The sequence below is a fragment of the Paramisgurnus dabryanus genome, chromosome 6 (genome assembly GCF_030506205.2).
Source record: "Paramisgurnus dabryanus chromosome 6, PD_genome_1.1, whole genome shotgun sequence".
In the NCBI taxonomy this organism is placed as follows: Eukaryota; Metazoa; Chordata; class Actinopteri; order Cypriniformes; family Cobitidae; genus Paramisgurnus; species Paramisgurnus dabryanus.
Window position 1 is genome coordinate 49426636 of NC_133342.1, and position 18274 is coordinate 49444909.

The window sequence follows — 18274 nt, forward strand, 5'->3', positions numbered from 1 at the left end:
GTTGCAATAAGTTACCATTTTTTAAAATGTTTTTTAACATATACATTACTGTGGTACCTAGTCTTGGGGTTTTCTTTATTTTGGAGTATAAGTGACCTAAACATCAAGTCCCTATAAGTACACATTGGTGACCAGTCTCAAGACCACTTTTAAAGGTCTTCGTCTCGTCTTGGAATTGACCGCATTTTTACTCCGTCTCGACAAAGAGGACTCAGATTTTTATTTCAAGACCACAACTGATGGCACATCACACATTTTTTTTTTATCATTTAAATTGACGTCCCTGAACCGGTTAGAACAACAAAGTAAAGTTCCTGAACTGGTTAATAATGTTCCATGTCAGGTCAGCTGTGGGACATACAAATAAGTAGGCTGATCATTAGTACATTAAACTTAAATTATTAGTCTACATCATTTTCCTTAAGTCTCTATCTTGTCATCAAACATAAAAAAAGGCTACATTATGTAAGCGGCATAACTGTAATTCTGACATGCCTACATTTGTTGAGTGCACTTAAACACGCGGGCACATACAGATGGAGGAGGAATTCCAAACGAAAATGCAGCATAAACAGTCGTTCCACTTCCATAAAGTGGAAATTACGTTGTTTTTCAGTGCTTTATTCACCAAATGTATTTTACACAGTAGTGACACAGTAGTGCAACTCTCTCAAGTTTATACATCAAGAGTTCTGATCTTTGAAGGGCATAGGGATGATCACGTTTGATTGGAGTTGGACCGGACACATGCAACCACATGCGAGCCGAACTGTGTATAAAGAAAATTGCTCGCTTAAGCACCTTTTTGCAGTTAAATTGTTTAAAATCCTTTGAAACACGTGCAAATGATCAACTTTCACACTATTTAAATTTGCATATTAATCCGCAAAACACATGCGAGCCGAAATGTGGGTCGTGATCTGTACGGATCACGGATCAACTGCGATACGTTACACAGGGTATCCGCGGGGTTTTAAAAAGTATTAAAAAGTGATAAATCAGAATTGTCAAATTTAAGGCCATTAAAAGTGTTAAATTTGGCTTAGAGGTATTATTTTTTTCCAAATTAGGTATTATTTTTTCAGACTATCAGGTGTCCTATTCTGATTGAAATTCTATCTGCGTTCGCATTTAAATATGGGCTTTAGCATATCTGGGCACATAATCAAAGATCTTTCGTCTCTGTGATGTGATCAAAGCCTGGGGTGGAGCCAAATCACGTTCCTCTCTCCACTGTAAGCGTTCTGTAATCACTGCGCACCGGATCCACTCCGGGTTTTCTGACTGCATCACGTTAAACTGAGGTAAAACTTTATTTCAGCTAGCATGGTCAAACTTATAATGCAGGAAGGCTCCGATGTTTTGAAGACCGATAAAGGTGTAAGAGACCAATGGAGGTTGACTTGGCTTAGCGAAATTATGAAGATTGGCAAGCCTTTCAGTTCGTTGGCTAAGAAACCCAAACAGCCAGGTAACTTGTGTGTCTGCACAGTATGACTAACGTTAGCGGTCCTGTATTTTAGGGTAAATGATTTCTCACGTACGTGATCATCCGCGTTACGTTTTTTAATGCTATGCTGATCTAGCCAGTGGCTGATACAACGGGTTTGTTAAGCTCGTGGGTAGACTTCATGTTCTGCCACAAGAGGTAGATGACATCCAAATCCCGTCAGAGAGATTGACGAGGAATCATAAGAGGAGACTGCTTCCGAAATGCTCTCGCAACACTTTGATGTCATCCACCTGTCGGTTCTTGCAGTTGCATTTGCGTGTGGTCCGTCACAAACACGTAACATTTGTACATATATTTAAGCACCGCAGTTTAAAAACAAGTGATTTTAAGCCATTCAAACACAAACGACAGTGCTAAATGCGTCCGCTGTTTCTGTGTCAGCGCTTCTCATTGAGCTTGTGTTGTGAGAATTTTTAAATAACACACATGCCTCAAAAATCCCATCTTTGCAAATATCCTCATATAAACACGATCATTTAGGTCTTAGGAGAAAAGTAAACAGCAGAAACATTGCGCTTAAAATAGCACATCAGCGCTGCCTCTATTGTAACATAATATTTTATTGATAAAGGTACAGTCATTTAATTTACATCTGTCACTTTACAACTATGGTTACAGACATCCTGTGCGAATTGTACACGAGTTTGACTCGAGTTGCTCGTTCAGGGTTTATATTCATACATAACGTTACTGTATTAGAGCTGTGACTGTAAGCTGTTGTGTGAACAGAACAGACCCTGGATTATTCGTTTGTGTGTACTGAATAATATGATATGAAAAAGTTGTATTTGTTCACATTATTAAATGCATTATATAACATGAACAAACAATGAAAAATATAGAGTATATAAGCATTAATTAATTCTTGTTTATGTCATAACAGTAATTGACAGTAGTTCATGGTGCATTCACTAAGTTAACAGTTTTAACTTTGATTAAAAAAATTATTAGTAAATGCTAAAATAAATACATTAACAATTAATAAATAATTAATAAAAGATTCATTAAAGGTGGTGATATTCATGTTTTCTTTTTATATAGTGAGTTATTTAGCTGTTTCGCTGTTTATCTGAAATGCCCTGCAAACTACAGCTACCTATATTTGCCATAGGAGACTTCAATGTGGAATTCATGGTAAAATCTCCCCTTAAAATGCTCTTGGTCTCACCTACATAAAAATATGACTTGGCCTGAAAAACATTTCAGTCAGAAGAATTTTTTTCACTTTAATCCATGTCTATTCTTTTTTGTATGTTGTATATATCAAAATCTGTGTAAATAATAGAAAGGCCGCTTATTAACACTTGCAATTCAGTGTCGTGATGGTTTTAAAAACTATTCTGAAGGTAGTAATAAAGGTATTAAAAAGTAGTAAATTTAACTTAAGGATTGCTGTATATACCCTGGTTACACCACTAAGTAGTATTAAAAAAACAAACATCTTGAGAAACTTTGTACTTATGATTGAGCATTAGACATCAAAAGTTTCTGGTTTTCGTTCCGTGAACCGGTTCAAAGCCTTGTTTCTCACCATGGGCACTAATTGTTACCACCCCCATCTCCCCATTTGTTGCCATCTCATTGGTTAACTGTTCCATTCTCTCTGTATATATAACCCTCGTTTTTCATTCTTTTGTCAATTCTTAAATGCATGTAATTGTGTCCTGTTCTTGTTTCTGTTGTCACGGTTTCTGTACATTTGTGTGTATATGTTTATGCAGACAAAAAGGCTACTGTCACATTCAAAGAAAATTTTATTATTTATTGGGTTACAAACACTTTGATCACAACAGGCTTCTTTACAAAAATATAAACCTAAGCACTTTTTAACCTTTGCCAAAATCAACATTTTCACTTAAGAGCATTATTATACTACATGTACCAACATTACTGTGCACTCCAAAAATAAAATAGCTTAGAACACTGGGTTACTTTTTATATTCTATGCCACTATCTTCAAGATTTTCACAAGAAGATCAGTTTGTTAACATTTAAACACAGAAGGCAATGTGTGCTGTTTCGGTCTCACCTGTGATTGCGTGCTATAAACATCACCCTGGTGATGACGGCGCAACAAGTGACTCGCCATATTAGATGTATTGCCTTAAGCATACGGCACTCGCAAATTTTACAGTTTTCTCCACGTTTTTTTAAGCATGGCTGCTGCAGTAGACTTAAATAAAGCTGGCGGTGCCTCTATTAGTGGCTTTTCTTTTTCGCTTGCTGCGCTAAATGGTACGCAACACACACGCACTAACACATGAGGAGGAACTGTGAGGTTGGCAACAGATTTGCATACTACGAGTTGACTGGACAGGTACTCTCACATAAACACATGCAGAGCTTATTCAAAACCACACATTAGCAGTTTTATGCTTTGTGTTTTCACCAAACTATATTAGAAATGCATGGTCGAATCAAACACGGTGCGCCGCGGTGCACGTACGTGGCGAACCATGGGAGTATAACGGGATGATTTGATTTTTTAACGACAACCGTTACACCCCTACTATCTAGTGGACTTTGCTTTCAAATGCTCATGTCAAGGCATTTTCTGATCTTCCACTGCTCTTTAAACAGCATAAATGTGTGCGCTCCCTTCTGGATTGGGGTGATCATTGTCATTACTCGTGCACTGAACTGTGATGTTCGTACCATGATGGTTTGGTACAAATACTAAAAATGTATTGTTATACTCCTAGTAATTAAATTTTTTGATCATAATAGTGGGAACCCTCGCATAAACAACGATTTGGTTACTATTTAACTTTGGTTCCCTGAGAAACGGGAAAGAGACATTGTGTCAGAAGCAAACACTATGGGAGGTCCTCCCCTCTTCCGATTCTCAGCTTTTTTATAGAATGACGCAAGTGTACTGGCCAATGCCTGCCATGACGACATCTAGAGGTGTGGCTTTGCCGCTATATAACAACCGTTTTAAGGCACACCCTCAGATTCTTTTGACTAAACAGAATAGCTGATCTGAGCAGTAACACGGCAGCTTGCGCATATCTCATTCCCGTTTCTTTTCAGTGAGCCGAGGTTAAGATAGTAACAGAGACGTTCCCTTTTGAGAACGCTCTCTCGACATTGTGTCAGAAGCTCACGTTATGGAAGACTGTATAGAACTGCGCCGCTAGAACAGCGAAGAGCAGCCCCAGTGGAGCTTACTCAAACCCACCACAACGCTTAGCAGTAGCACATAGCCCAGTCATAGTCCAGTCGGTGTAAGCAAACGTGAAACAGTTTAAATGCCAAAGCCTTTAGGGACCCAATCAGAAACTTGTCCTGCTCGGTCTGTGTAACGACTACATTTGAGGGGCTAAGAGCTGTGTGCTGAGACAGGTCATCCGATACACCAGCGGTTTGGAAGGCATGTCTCTCCAGGTTGGTTGTGAGAACACGGTCCTGTGCGAAGATTTTCGGAGATTCGTTTTGCTTACCTTTTTCTTGAGGAGCGAAGCAATATATCCACGTAAATGTCAGCCGGAATGCGTGTAAGGGACGCGGCCTACCCCCTTTACGAATGCGATACTTTACAGCAATGCTTCAGTATCAAGAACTGAAGAGAAAGAATGTGATATGCCTTAAGACAGATGTTATATAGCGGCAAAGCCACGCATTTGTATGTCGTCATGGCAGACATTATTTCACACTGGGTTATTTCTATTAAAAAGCTTCAGAAAATCGAAAGAGGGAGAACCTTCCATAGCATCAGCTTCAGACGCAATTTCGAGGTACCATTCTCGCAGGAGAACCCTGGTATATAGGCAGGACATTGACACATAAAATATTAAGTTAATGAATACAATTCATCATGAAATTCATTTTCAAAATGCAGCTGTATTTCCTCAAGTATGTTTCTGTTGTCTCCAAGGTGGCTGTGACATGCATATTTGGAAGGAGTGGTGTTGTGGAAGACAGTGTGTTTTTCAGCCTGGAGTCTCTGATAGTGCCGTCTGGCTTCAAACCTGCTAGGGGAGACATCGTGAATGTGGTGGTGCTTGAAAGCAGTCAGTCACTTTATAGCTGGAGAGCTCTGTGCATGACCCCTGTTCAGCACAGGTGACAATTTTTTTGCACATTAAGTTAATACTGGTTTCATTATTATTGTCCAATTATTTTCTTGGGTCATTTTGCTCGTCAAGAAAATGCATTTTGATTTAAGAATTTTTTGATAGTTGTACTGAAAACAAGACAAAAATACTAAGTAAGAAGGTCACTATTTGCAGTGTGCTAGTCACTGCTAGTCTGAATGCAGCTTTAGGCTTTGTCATCTTTTGGTAGAGTAATGGTTATATGATAGAGGCTTGACAATCAGGCACATCTAGTAGAAGGGCATTTTTTTAAATTAGAAAAACCTCATTAAATGCCAAAATGTAAATAAACAAAACTTATTGAGTTGTAATATTCAGGGATGTGCTGGGGAGGAAATTTTGCCAAAGATTAATAAACTCATTGTAATCTTTACTTTTAGATCTTATTGACATTGTTCTTAACGGAGTGCTGTTCATTTTTTCAGGTGTACAAAACCCAACAAAAATATATATCCAAAAGTATCTCTAGCTAAAGTTGGCAGCTGAGATTTAATTATTGAGCCCATTAACTATTTTACAACATTTGCTCATTTTATCACAGTCATTTATCAGAATTTTTTTGGATTTTCAGTAACCCACAGACAAGCACCTCAGTCCTGAACATGCCTGATGCTGAGATCCACAACCTGCTTGAGAATAAGGGTGGGCTCGCAGTCACTCAGGAAACCCATTTTGGCTGTCTCCTACTAGGAAAGAGGAAGGAGCTGCTGATCTGGGTCCAGTGAGTTTACAAACTTGCACTTTAATTATTTCACATTGTGGATATCAATTGTTCAGACTTCATATGACTTGTGTACAATATTGCAAGTGTTCTGTAGTCATGATGGCTTTGTGTGTGTGAGAAACAGATCCCAAATGTAAACTTGTCAGGCAGCATTTAATGTTTTGTGTTGTAGCCTGCTAAATCAGAGGTGGCCAAATGTGACCCGCTGGACAGTAGGGTTGTTGCCGCGAAATAATTTTCCCACCGGTTAATCAGCGCGTGAGAGGGGCTTATAAATGAGCATGCTGAGGTGCACATTTTACTTTCACTTTTAAGTTAGACACAACTGGTGGGTACGCTGCGTTAAATCGCTTCTGAATCAACGTGCAATGCGAATGTAACGGCTGTTTTAATGAAGTGTTTAGCTCTTTCGCCTCAATTGACGAGATGACTCTTCAATTAAGAGAAAACGCTTCCCTGCCAATGACGAGAATTTCCGGCTTTCTGCAAGACCGCTATTATCCGCACCTTATACAACCCGGAAGTAGCGCCTTACGTGAGAGAGAGGGAGAACTCTGTGTATGTTTTAAAGATCGCTTTGCATCTGATCTCTATCAAAAGTTTGAAGAAACCTTCCCTATATTTGAGAGGTGATAAAAAGAGAATGAAGGTAGGATGAAATGTTTTTTTTTGTTTGAAAGCAGAGGTTCTGTTCTTTCATTTGATATATTGTTTGTTTATATATTTAAAGAACATCATTTTCTGGAAGGCATTAAACTTTTGTGAAAATCATGAAAAATGCTGTGAAAGAGTTAAGGAAAAACCTCTAGACTACTAGATCCTGTTTAGAAAGGTCTTGTAAAAACATTTAGTATAGGTTTTGTGGACTTATATCAGTGACTTAAAAATGTTGCTTTTTTAAAAACCACCCATAAACATTATTCTCTAAAAAATACAAGAAGTACATACATGTAGCTCATATAATATTGTAGCCCTGTTTGTGTTGAACGCAGTGTTATGAGACACTTGCCATTATTATGTTTTAAAGCAACCAAATATAAGAGCATGTCACAACCTCTGCCAGTGTCCCAAAAGAGGTTAACAAACGTGCGTGTTAATAGGCACCAAATTCTTTCTCCGCCGGTCACAGCGTCAAGCAATGCTTAGGTTACTTAGCAAAGAAAGACACTCTGAAGCGCCTACGCGCTTTTAAGAGGAGGAAAGTGACGCGGTCACGTTTTCCGCGTGGTTTTTGACGTGACGTGAAGTAAATGTGAATGCAACTGTGCGTATGTGCTTGGCAATTTCAGTGGCTGCTCGAGCCGAGCACCCAGGGGATTGGTGCATATCTGCTATTTATTGTGGCACTTCCACTCATAAAACAACAAGTGAGAAACCTTTTCAGGGTTATAATGTTTCCAGCCACGCTGAAAACATGCACTAATGGTGTACTGGTAGCTCAAATTGATATTTTTTTGTGACCAAGAGAGAATAGCAGTTTCTCAATCTGAAGGCTGCAGCCTCCGGAGGTTGCATATGTGACCAGTCACGGAAAGTAGGGACAGAAGTCGGATCTGGGCCATTTTGAGTTATTCGCAATGTTACGCACATGATTTTGAAAAGTGCAGTTTCAAAGCTTTCCTACGATGTGTAACACATTGAAATCTGATGAGATTTTTCTGATGAGCAATTTTAAGATACAGATGTTCTAGCATCATATGTAGTATTTTATGACAGAAGTCCGAATGACAACAATAAACATGACTTTTTACCTCTGTGTTGATCACAAGTCAAATCCAGTCTGTTTCAGATGTGTGAATTATCCAATGACCATTTTTGTCCACAAATGCGTATTATCCGTGAAATATAGATATATAGTCTATTGTTTACATCAGATTTCGCATGAACATCTGATAATACAATATAGTATACAATCTAAGGACTATTTACATCGTAACATGTAAGGGTATATGAGATTACACTCCGTTAAACACATGAACCCGCCTTCAAAGTTTGTATTTAAAATAGGGCGGTAGTATAATACATAATCCAAACAGCGCCGTCAAAAACGTGAAGTCCTTTAGGGATGTAACCAATCGCTCACTCGTTCCTTCATCGGCCATTGACTTCATGGAAAATATTGATAGACAAAATATGTAGCCAATTATATAACAAATTCAACGATCTCTGTGTAACTTATGTGTGTTTGGACTCATGCTGTGCTGCAAGAACTGACAGAGAGATGAAGTCAAACTAGCGTGAGAGCAAGTCAAAATTAAACTACTCCGTAACTATCTCTTGAAGAGCTCTCAGGGTACTTTGACGTCATCCAACTGCGGCGCCGCATAAAGTCAGTGAAGCGGCTGACGTACGATGCGGCTGACTGTTATTTGTTCCGCCCCAGCTTCTTTTCTTTTCACCGCGGTGGTGTGGCGGTAATTACAACCGTCCCAGCCCTAGTAAGCAAACTCACTGCATTTGCTGTCTGAGGGCATTTCACTTGGAATGGGACTTGGGGTATTTGTTAGTCTCTCTACAGTAGCAAAAAGAGTGCATGTGTTGTTTATGTTGCTGTTTATAATATTTAAAAAGAAAGTCTGTCTAGCTTTGCCTAGTCCCACTGTAGCATCCTTGTTAATAAAGTGGTTGACTCTTTCAAGTGCCTTTTTGAGTTCATTTTTTGCACCCACAAAGTTTGTTCTTTGATCAGATCTAATTTGTTGTACAGTGCCTCTGATAGCAATAAAACAGCGTAAAACATTAATGAATGAGTCCGTTCTCATGTCTGTAAGCATCTTGATGTGCACAGCACGAGAACACAATCAAGTTAAGAGTAGGCCATATCTTTTACACTCACTTATTCCCAGTTTAACAAGAAATGGTCCAAAACAATCCATGCCGATGTACATGAATGGAGTCAATGGATTCACTCGTTACGATTGCAGATCAGCCATTTTCTGTATTTCAGTAGGTTTTCTACATGCAGCACATCCTCTAATGTAGGAAGCAACAGTTCTACCTATTCTTGGAATCGAATCCAGTATCCATGAGACCTAATCTCATTAACTCTTTCGCCGCCATTGACAAGATCTCGTCAATCAAGAGAAAACGCTTCCCCGCCAATGACAAGTATTTCCGGCTTTCCGCAATACTGCTATTATCCACCAGGTGGCGCCCTTACGCAACTTTAAAACCCGGAAGTATTGCCCTATGGCAAGCTGCTGCATGTCCGTGTCTGTCTTAAAGATTGCTCTGAATGGGAACTCTATGAAAAGTCTGTCACAAAAATGGAATTATCGCTGCTTTTTGCTCAAAATGTGGTGTTTTTGCAGAAACCTACCCATATTCAAAAGCTGATTACAAAAGAACCACTGAAGGTAGGATGAAAGTAATTTTTTTTTTCAAGCAGATGGTCTGTTCTTTCATTTGATATATTGTATGTTTATATATTTAAAGAAGAACATTTTCTGGAAGGCATTAAACTTTTGTGAAAATCATGAAAAACGCTGGCGTTGGCTGGCAACTTTTTTTTTAAATGCTGGCGGCGAAAGAGTTAATGGTGAATCCTTTTCCTTGATGTTTAACCTTTTCATGACAATGTGCAAGAATCATTTTAGTGACACTAAATTCTTTGGAATAATGGCAGGATGTTTTAAGGAGTCTAGATAATCTGAATGACGTAGCCTCCCTCCCACCCTGAGCACCCCATCTTCATCTATGAATGAGTCAAGAGGATACAATTCAGAGTGAGATTAAACACTTGGACTCTTTTCCAATCTTCTCAATAGACACAACCTTGCAAACATTTAATGATGTGTGCAATTCAGCTTTTTGTCGTTCGAAAACAGTGATTTGATCTATCTTTGTTATTTCTTCTCATAAGTCGAGCAACAGCTCTATTAGTCTGTGACCATGAAGAAAACTTAGACAAACAGTCAATCCAGAAAACCAGTTTGATGACTGCAAATCATGAACATTGAGGCCTCTGGAGGCATGGTCAGCAAGATTTTCTTTAGAGGGAACATACCTCCATTGCTGTGGGGTTCTACGAAGCTGTATTCTTTGTACACAATTTGTTACAAATGTATGAAACCTGCGCACTTCATTCCTTATTCATTCCCCATTACCACTTTTGAATCTGTCCAGAATGATTCCTCAAGACTAGCATATTCTACTTCTCCTATAAGCACATTGCTTATTTCAACAGAAATGACAGCAGCCTTTAATTCTAGTCTTGGAATTGTTACGATTTTTAGAGGTGAAATTCTTGACTTTGCCATTACTAAAGCACATTGGATATTCCCAATCTCATTACGAAGTCTCAAGTAGGAGCACTGACCATAGCCTTGAGTGCTGGCATCAATTCAATTCAATTTTATTTATATAGCGCTTTTCACAATTTGGTAATTGTATCAAAGCAGCTTTACATAATAGATGTAGTGAAAAGCACAGAAAATCGACAGATAGCATAACATAATACACGATAGCACAAGCAGCTAAATTTGCTGTGGCTATAAATCAACATTATAAGCAAACATATTACTAATGTAACGTATAGAAGTTAAGCCCAAAAAGGCTGCCTTCCCGGGTTGAAAAACCCCCTAGGAGAAAAAAACCCCGGAATTTTTTCCGGGGAAGTAAAAAAAAGTCCTAGGAGGAAAAAACCCTTGGGAGATATATCTATATATACACATTGAAACGGAAGGAGATTAAGCGGAGATTAAGCGGGTTCTGCCGGTGGTCTTTGGTCAGGCATCAGCTGGACATCACGTTGAAGAACAGCCAGTAGATCAGAGGTGTGCCAACTTTCACATTTACCGGAACTGGATCTGTTTGTCTTATTGTCCTTGTGATCGAGGACGAGACAGGGAGAGAGAAACAAAATCTTATTAGCGTAGGGGCCGTTCACATAAAAAGCAAGTGTCACACAGTAATGTGGATTTTAGTCAGCTCGGTTCCGGGCAGGCTAACTATTGCTGGTTAAGTGTATTACATATAGTTGATGATTTTAGAAACAGAAACAGAACTCGTTTGACTAAGGCCAGAGGCCCCACTGCCGTCGTTAATACTAACGTACAGTGGCAAACGGTTCTGTATGACATACTATTTTAAGGCCATGGGAAAAAGGCCAAAATTGCAAACCGACCATATTTGGCAATTAAGACTCAATCGACAACCAATTCAAAGTTTCAGCATATTACTAAAGAGTATTAATGACATTTACCATGCTTTGGAGTGTTGACGAAAGAAAGGTTTTAATTTATTCATTAATTTATTTATTTATTAGGTTGTACAAGCTAGCTATTGGGAGATAAGTACTATTGCTAAAACAAACTATGCGAATGCCTTGTTAAAGAGAAAAGTTTTAAGTCTAGATTTAAAGTTATCTACCGTCTCTGATTTTCGGACGTCGGTTGGTAAATCATTCCATAGCTTAGGGGCTAAGTAGGAAAAGGATCTGCCACCTTTAGACACTTTTGATATTTTAGGGATTATTAAGAGGCCAGAATTTTGTGACCGCAATGCACGAGAGAAATTATGCAGTTGAAGTTGGTAGGTGCATATGTTCTTGGTATGTTTATTTCTTGCAGCTCGGAAAGGTTTTGCTTCCACTGCTCCCACTGTAATTGAAGTTCCATTGAAAAGGAATCATCCCATCCAGTACCACGCTTGCATACTTCTTGCAGACCCATTAAGCAAAACAAGTGCCACAAATCCTAACGGATCCTGCCCTTATTAACTTCTGGAAACAACCACAATGACAAAGCATAGAAAAATTTTAGTTTTTTTATGTGCCACCTGGTGGATATTCTGTGAAGTGAAACACATCAAGGGGAAAAGGGAAAGTAAGGCCCCCCCCCCCCCCCCGAAAGCACTTGCAGAATTCTGTATGGGCGAATCGCTCGAATGGCTGAATCCATGTTGTGCCTCAATCTTTGAAATGCATTCGCCGACGAGGAACATTCCTGAAATTCAAGCTCCGCCTTTCGCGCTTAAAGACTACACTCCTGTTGGCTGCTTTTTCTCAATCTGAAGCCTCCCGAGGTTGTATTTTCTTCTTTAACTCTGTGGACCCTGTACCGGGTCCAGAATTATCTTATTTTGACTTAATATAAAATATTCCTTTAATTTTTAATGGTCTGTCATGGACCCAGTACCACATATGAGATACTGTTTGAAAGCTTAGAGTCTCTACTTTCTGCAGATATGCATCACTTTGAGATATGTTTTACTGTAAGAAAGTTATTTACACTTAATTTGCACTATCACCCCCCGACAATTTATTATATGATTTAATATTCACATATTTCATATTTTTCAAGAATGACAAACATGGGCAAGTCTTATATCAAATGAAAGCTCTCATTCTCAGGAATAAGGCTACATCGTTATTTTTGCTCTATTATTAACACATATCCAACAATCCTCAAATGAATAATAAGGTAAAAAATTGTCTTTTATAAACATATGGGAAACTTGAGTGTGAACTATGGAAGCATATGGGTAGCATAATTCAATTTAGAATGTAATATGCAATATGACAATGCAATATGTAAAATGGCAATGCATTTCTGTATTTAAGTTTACATTTTCCATGCTTGTATGTGCAATGCTTGGTGCAAAATAAAAATGAAAATGTAATACTTTAATTTACATTTTCCATTTTCTACAGCCCTGTTTTAAATACATATTTTAATGCTTTAGAAGTTGCAAAATTAAAATGGAAATGTATTACGCGAACTGGTATAATGTGTTTCACATGGTCAAGCAAAAACTGTAGCAAAATTATAATTTAAATGTAATTCTCCCTAAATGCATTTACATTTACAGGTGGGAAACTTGGGATTGCATTTTCATTTACACAGCGTGCAATGGATGTAGCAAAATTAAATTGGAAATGTATTAGCTGGATTGATTAGATGTGCTTTACATGGTCAAGCAAAAACTGTAGCAAAATTATCATTTAAATGTAATTTTCTCTGAATGCATTTACATTTACAGGTGGGAAACTTGGGATTGCATTTTCATTTACATAGCGCGCAACGGATGTAGCAAAATTCAATTGAAAATGCATTCCGAGTTGACCACGCCCCCGCCCCGTGAATCACTGCGTCAAGGCGGGGCCAACAACTCCCATTGCCTGGCCTCTCACGTGGGAAACATGGCGGCAGCAGGGTTTATTTTTTATTTTTTGGCAGCAGGGTTTAAGTGAAGCATAAACAGAGAAATATTAGTGTTTATGGAGATTATTACGTGTCTGTAGATGACAGAACTACAGCGTTGTTTGATCCTCTCACCGAATTGTGGCCATTATCAGACGCTGACAACTGTTTGGTCACTAGTTCACCTCGCACTGTTCTGTGGCTGCCTTTCGTGCCTTTGCATTCAAGTAGCCTACAAACAGTAGCGGAGTGGCAATCGGGAGAGTCGGGACTTTTCCCGTTGGACCGGCAGTGTTTTGAGGCTGCGAGCGCCGGTCTGATAATAGTTATACATTGCGAGTTAGCAACACAATCTGGCCGCCTGATGTGCGGCCGATTCCCGCTGGTCGAACTGTGCAGCCTCTCTACTCAACACAGTATATAAAAAATATAAAAGTGCTCAACCCGTTCGGCAGATCCAACCAATGTCTAGGATTTACAAAATACGGGAATCAGTGAGCAACCCCTCACCAAATGGCATATCCTGTTGGCCTTTGATGTAAAAGCACCTGTTTATTGCAGTATGTATGCGGTTAGACTTGTCAACCAGCCGCGTTGTGCTTTCACACTCCGTTTGCAGTTCGCTGCAGCTGCTGACCGCTGCTTTTTCACAAAACAATAAACTTTAGATATTATTTGATAGACTAGTAAGGGTGGATTAATGATGTTTAAAATCTCTAGCCTGGTGGTCAGGACATGAATGGACCAAATCAGCAGATTAGCAAATGTTTATTTATCTCCACATATATCATAAATAAAAATTAGCAGTGTAACTTTGCAATATACCTCATTATATGTCCTACTACGTATATATGATTTCCATATTATAGACGAGAGTATTCAACGGCAATAAACATCTCATATGGCAATAAATATAATAAACATAATGAATATTTTTGGCTAGGTTTTTTTTTTGACCATCACAGTTCAAATAAACCCTGACTGTTACGTATGTATTTTTACGTTTAAAACACTGTTCAAATCTTTTTATATAATTTTAAAATACAGAAAACAGCACGGAGTGAAAAAAGGTAGACAGACTGAACTTCGACATAAATACCTTCTTAGTTTGACATGTTTTGTGAAGAAGAAGAACCATTATCTGTTCTGGTAAAATTCTGTTCTTTCACAATAATGCAATAATGGATTATCATTTAACAAGAATAACCATTTTACTACATTAAGGTTTAACTATGGTTTCAGAAAATCTGTAGTAAACATGTTTTGTTGTTGTTGTTGCTTTAAGGTAAAACCATGGTTCATTTTCGTAAGGGTCTAAGACAGAGTCATTGTTTTACTGTTTGCCGTTAAACGACCGTCTCCACCAGCAATCCGGTTCTAACCAGAGCACCGCATGTAAAAATTGTCGATCTCCATTTCATTTCATATTCTCCATGTCTGTCTCTTGTATCAGTAAAACTTCAGTATAGTAACATGAATTTAACTAATCTGTCATGATGCGAGCGAGGCATGTCTAAGGTCTAAACAAGCAGAGGGAAATCACAGATTATTTACGCTATACCAGCTTGTTTTAACATGGATCCTGATGGATGTCTGTTTTATATATTTATGTTTGAGTAGGCTATTGTTGTGTTTAAATATTGTTGTAATGTTTTGTTTAAATTTAATTAGCTTATTGCGAAATACAGAATAGGCCATTTTAAACATAATTTTTCTTAATAAGTTTTGTTTGCTTCTTTAAAACGAATTTCATTTCAATCTATGTATTGTTAATAACTTTTGTGGATATAAATAAATGGAACATTAAAAGTAGTGCATAAGATAAGCGAACCCTAGCCACAGGTCAGTAGTATAGCCTTTCATTCATTACGCTTCTGCTAGGATGAAAGTGTATAAAAGTACAGAAAGTTAAATGTACGTTTGGTCTGATAGGGTCAATATGCTGATGTCCGGGTGTGCAAGACTAGTCGATCTGCAATACATATTCGAAAAGAAAAAAATCTATTCAAAATGTTTTTAACGTGTCAGTGCAGGGTTAAGGTATTGTAATATAGAATGGTCATTTAATGCGCTATCACGTCATTTGTTTTATTTTATGTAAAGAAGTATACCTGAAAATTATTTTGTATGTATTTCTGATTGTTTTGGCCATTCAGGTCGCAGTAACCTATTTCGAGATTTAACACCGCTGCTGGGGGTTTTCTGATTTCACTTGCTCGCGTGTTATTTAGACGTGCTCCACATCATGAGAAATTAAGCCTCTTTTTACCGATAAAACAGAAGAGCTAACCGAGACTGAGAATGAAACGAAACTTAGATTATTATATGCGGTGCTCTGGTTATGAACCGAATTGCTGGAGATGCAAACAGTAAAACAAGCAATGACGCCGTCTTAGACCCTTTCGAAAATTTATCATAGTTTGACTATAGTTAAAGCCAAAATCATGGTTACAACAAGATGGTTTTGAAAACCAACCACACAACAGCTTTTAAAAAACCTTAAACCTTACTGTAGTAAAACCATGATTATTCTTGTTAGATGATAATCTATTATTGCATAATTGTTAAAGACTTTCACCGGAACAGGCAATGTTTATTCTTCTTCACAATCACATGTCAAACTATATAAAGTAGTAGTCTGTTATAGCTTATAAACCTTTTATCATTCGCACCGTGTGATGTTTTAACGCAATTATCTTTATTTTAAAACCATTAAAAAATTTTACAATGTTTTCAACGTAAAAATACATTCACATATATGAAACAGTCAATGTTTATTTGAACTGTGATGAAATGTTCGCGGTAGAAACATCCGTAGGCTACTTGAATGCGAAGGTAGACACAGGACAGTGCGGGGTGAACTGGCGTCTGGTCAACTCGGAATGCATTTTCAATTGAATTTTGCTACATCCGTTGCGCTCTATGTAAATGAAAATGCAATCCCAAGTTTCCCACCCGTAAGTGTAAATGCATTCAGAGAAAATTACATTTAAATGATAATTTTGCTACAGTTTTTGCTTGACCATGTAAAGCACATCTAATCAATCCAGCTAATACATTTCCAATTTAATTTTGGTACATCCATTGCACGTTGTGTAAATGAAAATGCAATCCCAAGTTTCCCACCTGTAAATGTAAATGCATTTAGGGAGAATTACATTTAAATTATAATTTTGCTACAGTTTTTGCTTGACCATGTGAAACACATTATACCAGTTCGCGTAATACATTTCCATTTTAATTTTGCAACTTCTAAAGCATTAAAATATGTATTTAAAACAGGGCTGTAGAAAATGAAAAATGTAAATTAAAGTATTACATTTTCATTTTTATTTTGCTCCAAGCATTGCACATACAAGCATTGAAAATGTAAACTTAAATACAGAAATGCATTGCCATTTTACATATTGCATTGTCATATTGCATATTACATTCTAAATTGAATTATGCTACCCATATGCTTCCATAGTTCACACTCAAGTTTCCCATATGTTTATAAAAGACAATTTTTTACCTTATTATTCATTTGAGGATTGTTGGAAATGTGTTAATAATAGAGCAAAAATAACGATGTAGCCTTATTCCTGAGAATGAGAGCTTTCATTTGATATAAGACTTGCCCATGTTTGTCATACTTGAAAAATATGAAATATGTTAATATTAAATCATATAATAAATTGTCGGGGGGTGAATTATGCTACCCATATGCTTCCATAGTGAACTGCCTCAGATAGCACATATAGCCACAAATGATACACCATCTTTTATTTTAGGTCCTACTCTAAACAATGAGTCCATTCACAGCATTTTCTTTGGTTGTGTGCATATATAATCCCTTGCTATTTATTATATGTGCAAAACAAAAAATTAATATTTATATGAAAAATGTATTTTTGCACCCTTCAGTAAAATAAGAATATCTTTTGAATGCGACAAGCTAAAGAGTTCATTCTTTTTTGGGTGTTTACTGTCTGCTGCTGGTAACAACCAGAACTGTCTGCAGTCTGCTAGAGCACACAGAACCAGAGTTATACACTATCAAAGACAGTATTTACAACATAAAAAGGAAAATTTGGTGTTTTATCAAATGAAAAACAACATAAATAACAATATTTGTCACAAACAGCAGCTTTTTATGTAACTTCAAAGGGTTTTCTGCAAAATGATATAAATAATAATAATAATAATAATAATAATTAGTTACATTTATATAGCGCTTTTCCAGTGCTCAAAGCGCTTTACATATGAATGGGGGAATCTCCTCCACCACCACCAATGTGCAGCATCCACCTGGATGATGCGGCGGCAGCCATATTGCGCCAGAACGCCCACCACACACCAGCTTATTAGTGGAGAGGAGACCGAGTGATATAGCCAATTAGTATGAGGGATGATTAGTAGGCCAATGGGCAAGTTTGGCCAGGATGCCGGGGCACACCCCTACTCTTTTTCGAAGGACATCCTGGGATTTTTAATGACCACAGGGAATATAAAGATATTGCATTTATTCCACTGTATGTGGTTATGGGAGCACATGGATTAAAGTTCTCCGTCGTAGCGACGGATTTCCGTCGATTGCAGCGAGTCTACGACGGATTTCCGTCAGTTGCAAAATTATTAAATTAACTTTTCATAAAGACGCCGTGTATTCACCTTGTTAAGCGGAATGTGATAAAAGCCTGGAGTGGAGCGAAATCACGTTCCTCTCTCCACTGTAAGCGTTCTGTAATCATACGCACCAGATCCACTCGGGGTTTTCTGGCTGTATCTCACGTTAAACTGAGGTAAAACTTTATTT

At 37.8% G+C, this 18274-nt stretch overlaps 1 protein-coding gene across 1 annotated transcript in view; it reads left to right on the top strand.

Annotated features, from left to right (window-relative positions):
• Window positions 1-18274, top strand: part of mov10l1 (Mov10 like RNA helicase 1) — a 308056-nt gene that overhangs the window by 74093 nt on the left and 215689 nt on the right. Inside the window, exons 5-6 of the mRNA XM_065272934.2 lie at window positions 5391-5578; window positions 6182-6331. Coding sequence (XP_065129006.1) covers window positions 5391-5578; window positions 6182-6331 — 338 coding nt within the window. The remainder of the gene's footprint in view (window positions 1-5390; window positions 5579-6181; window positions 6332-18274) is intronic.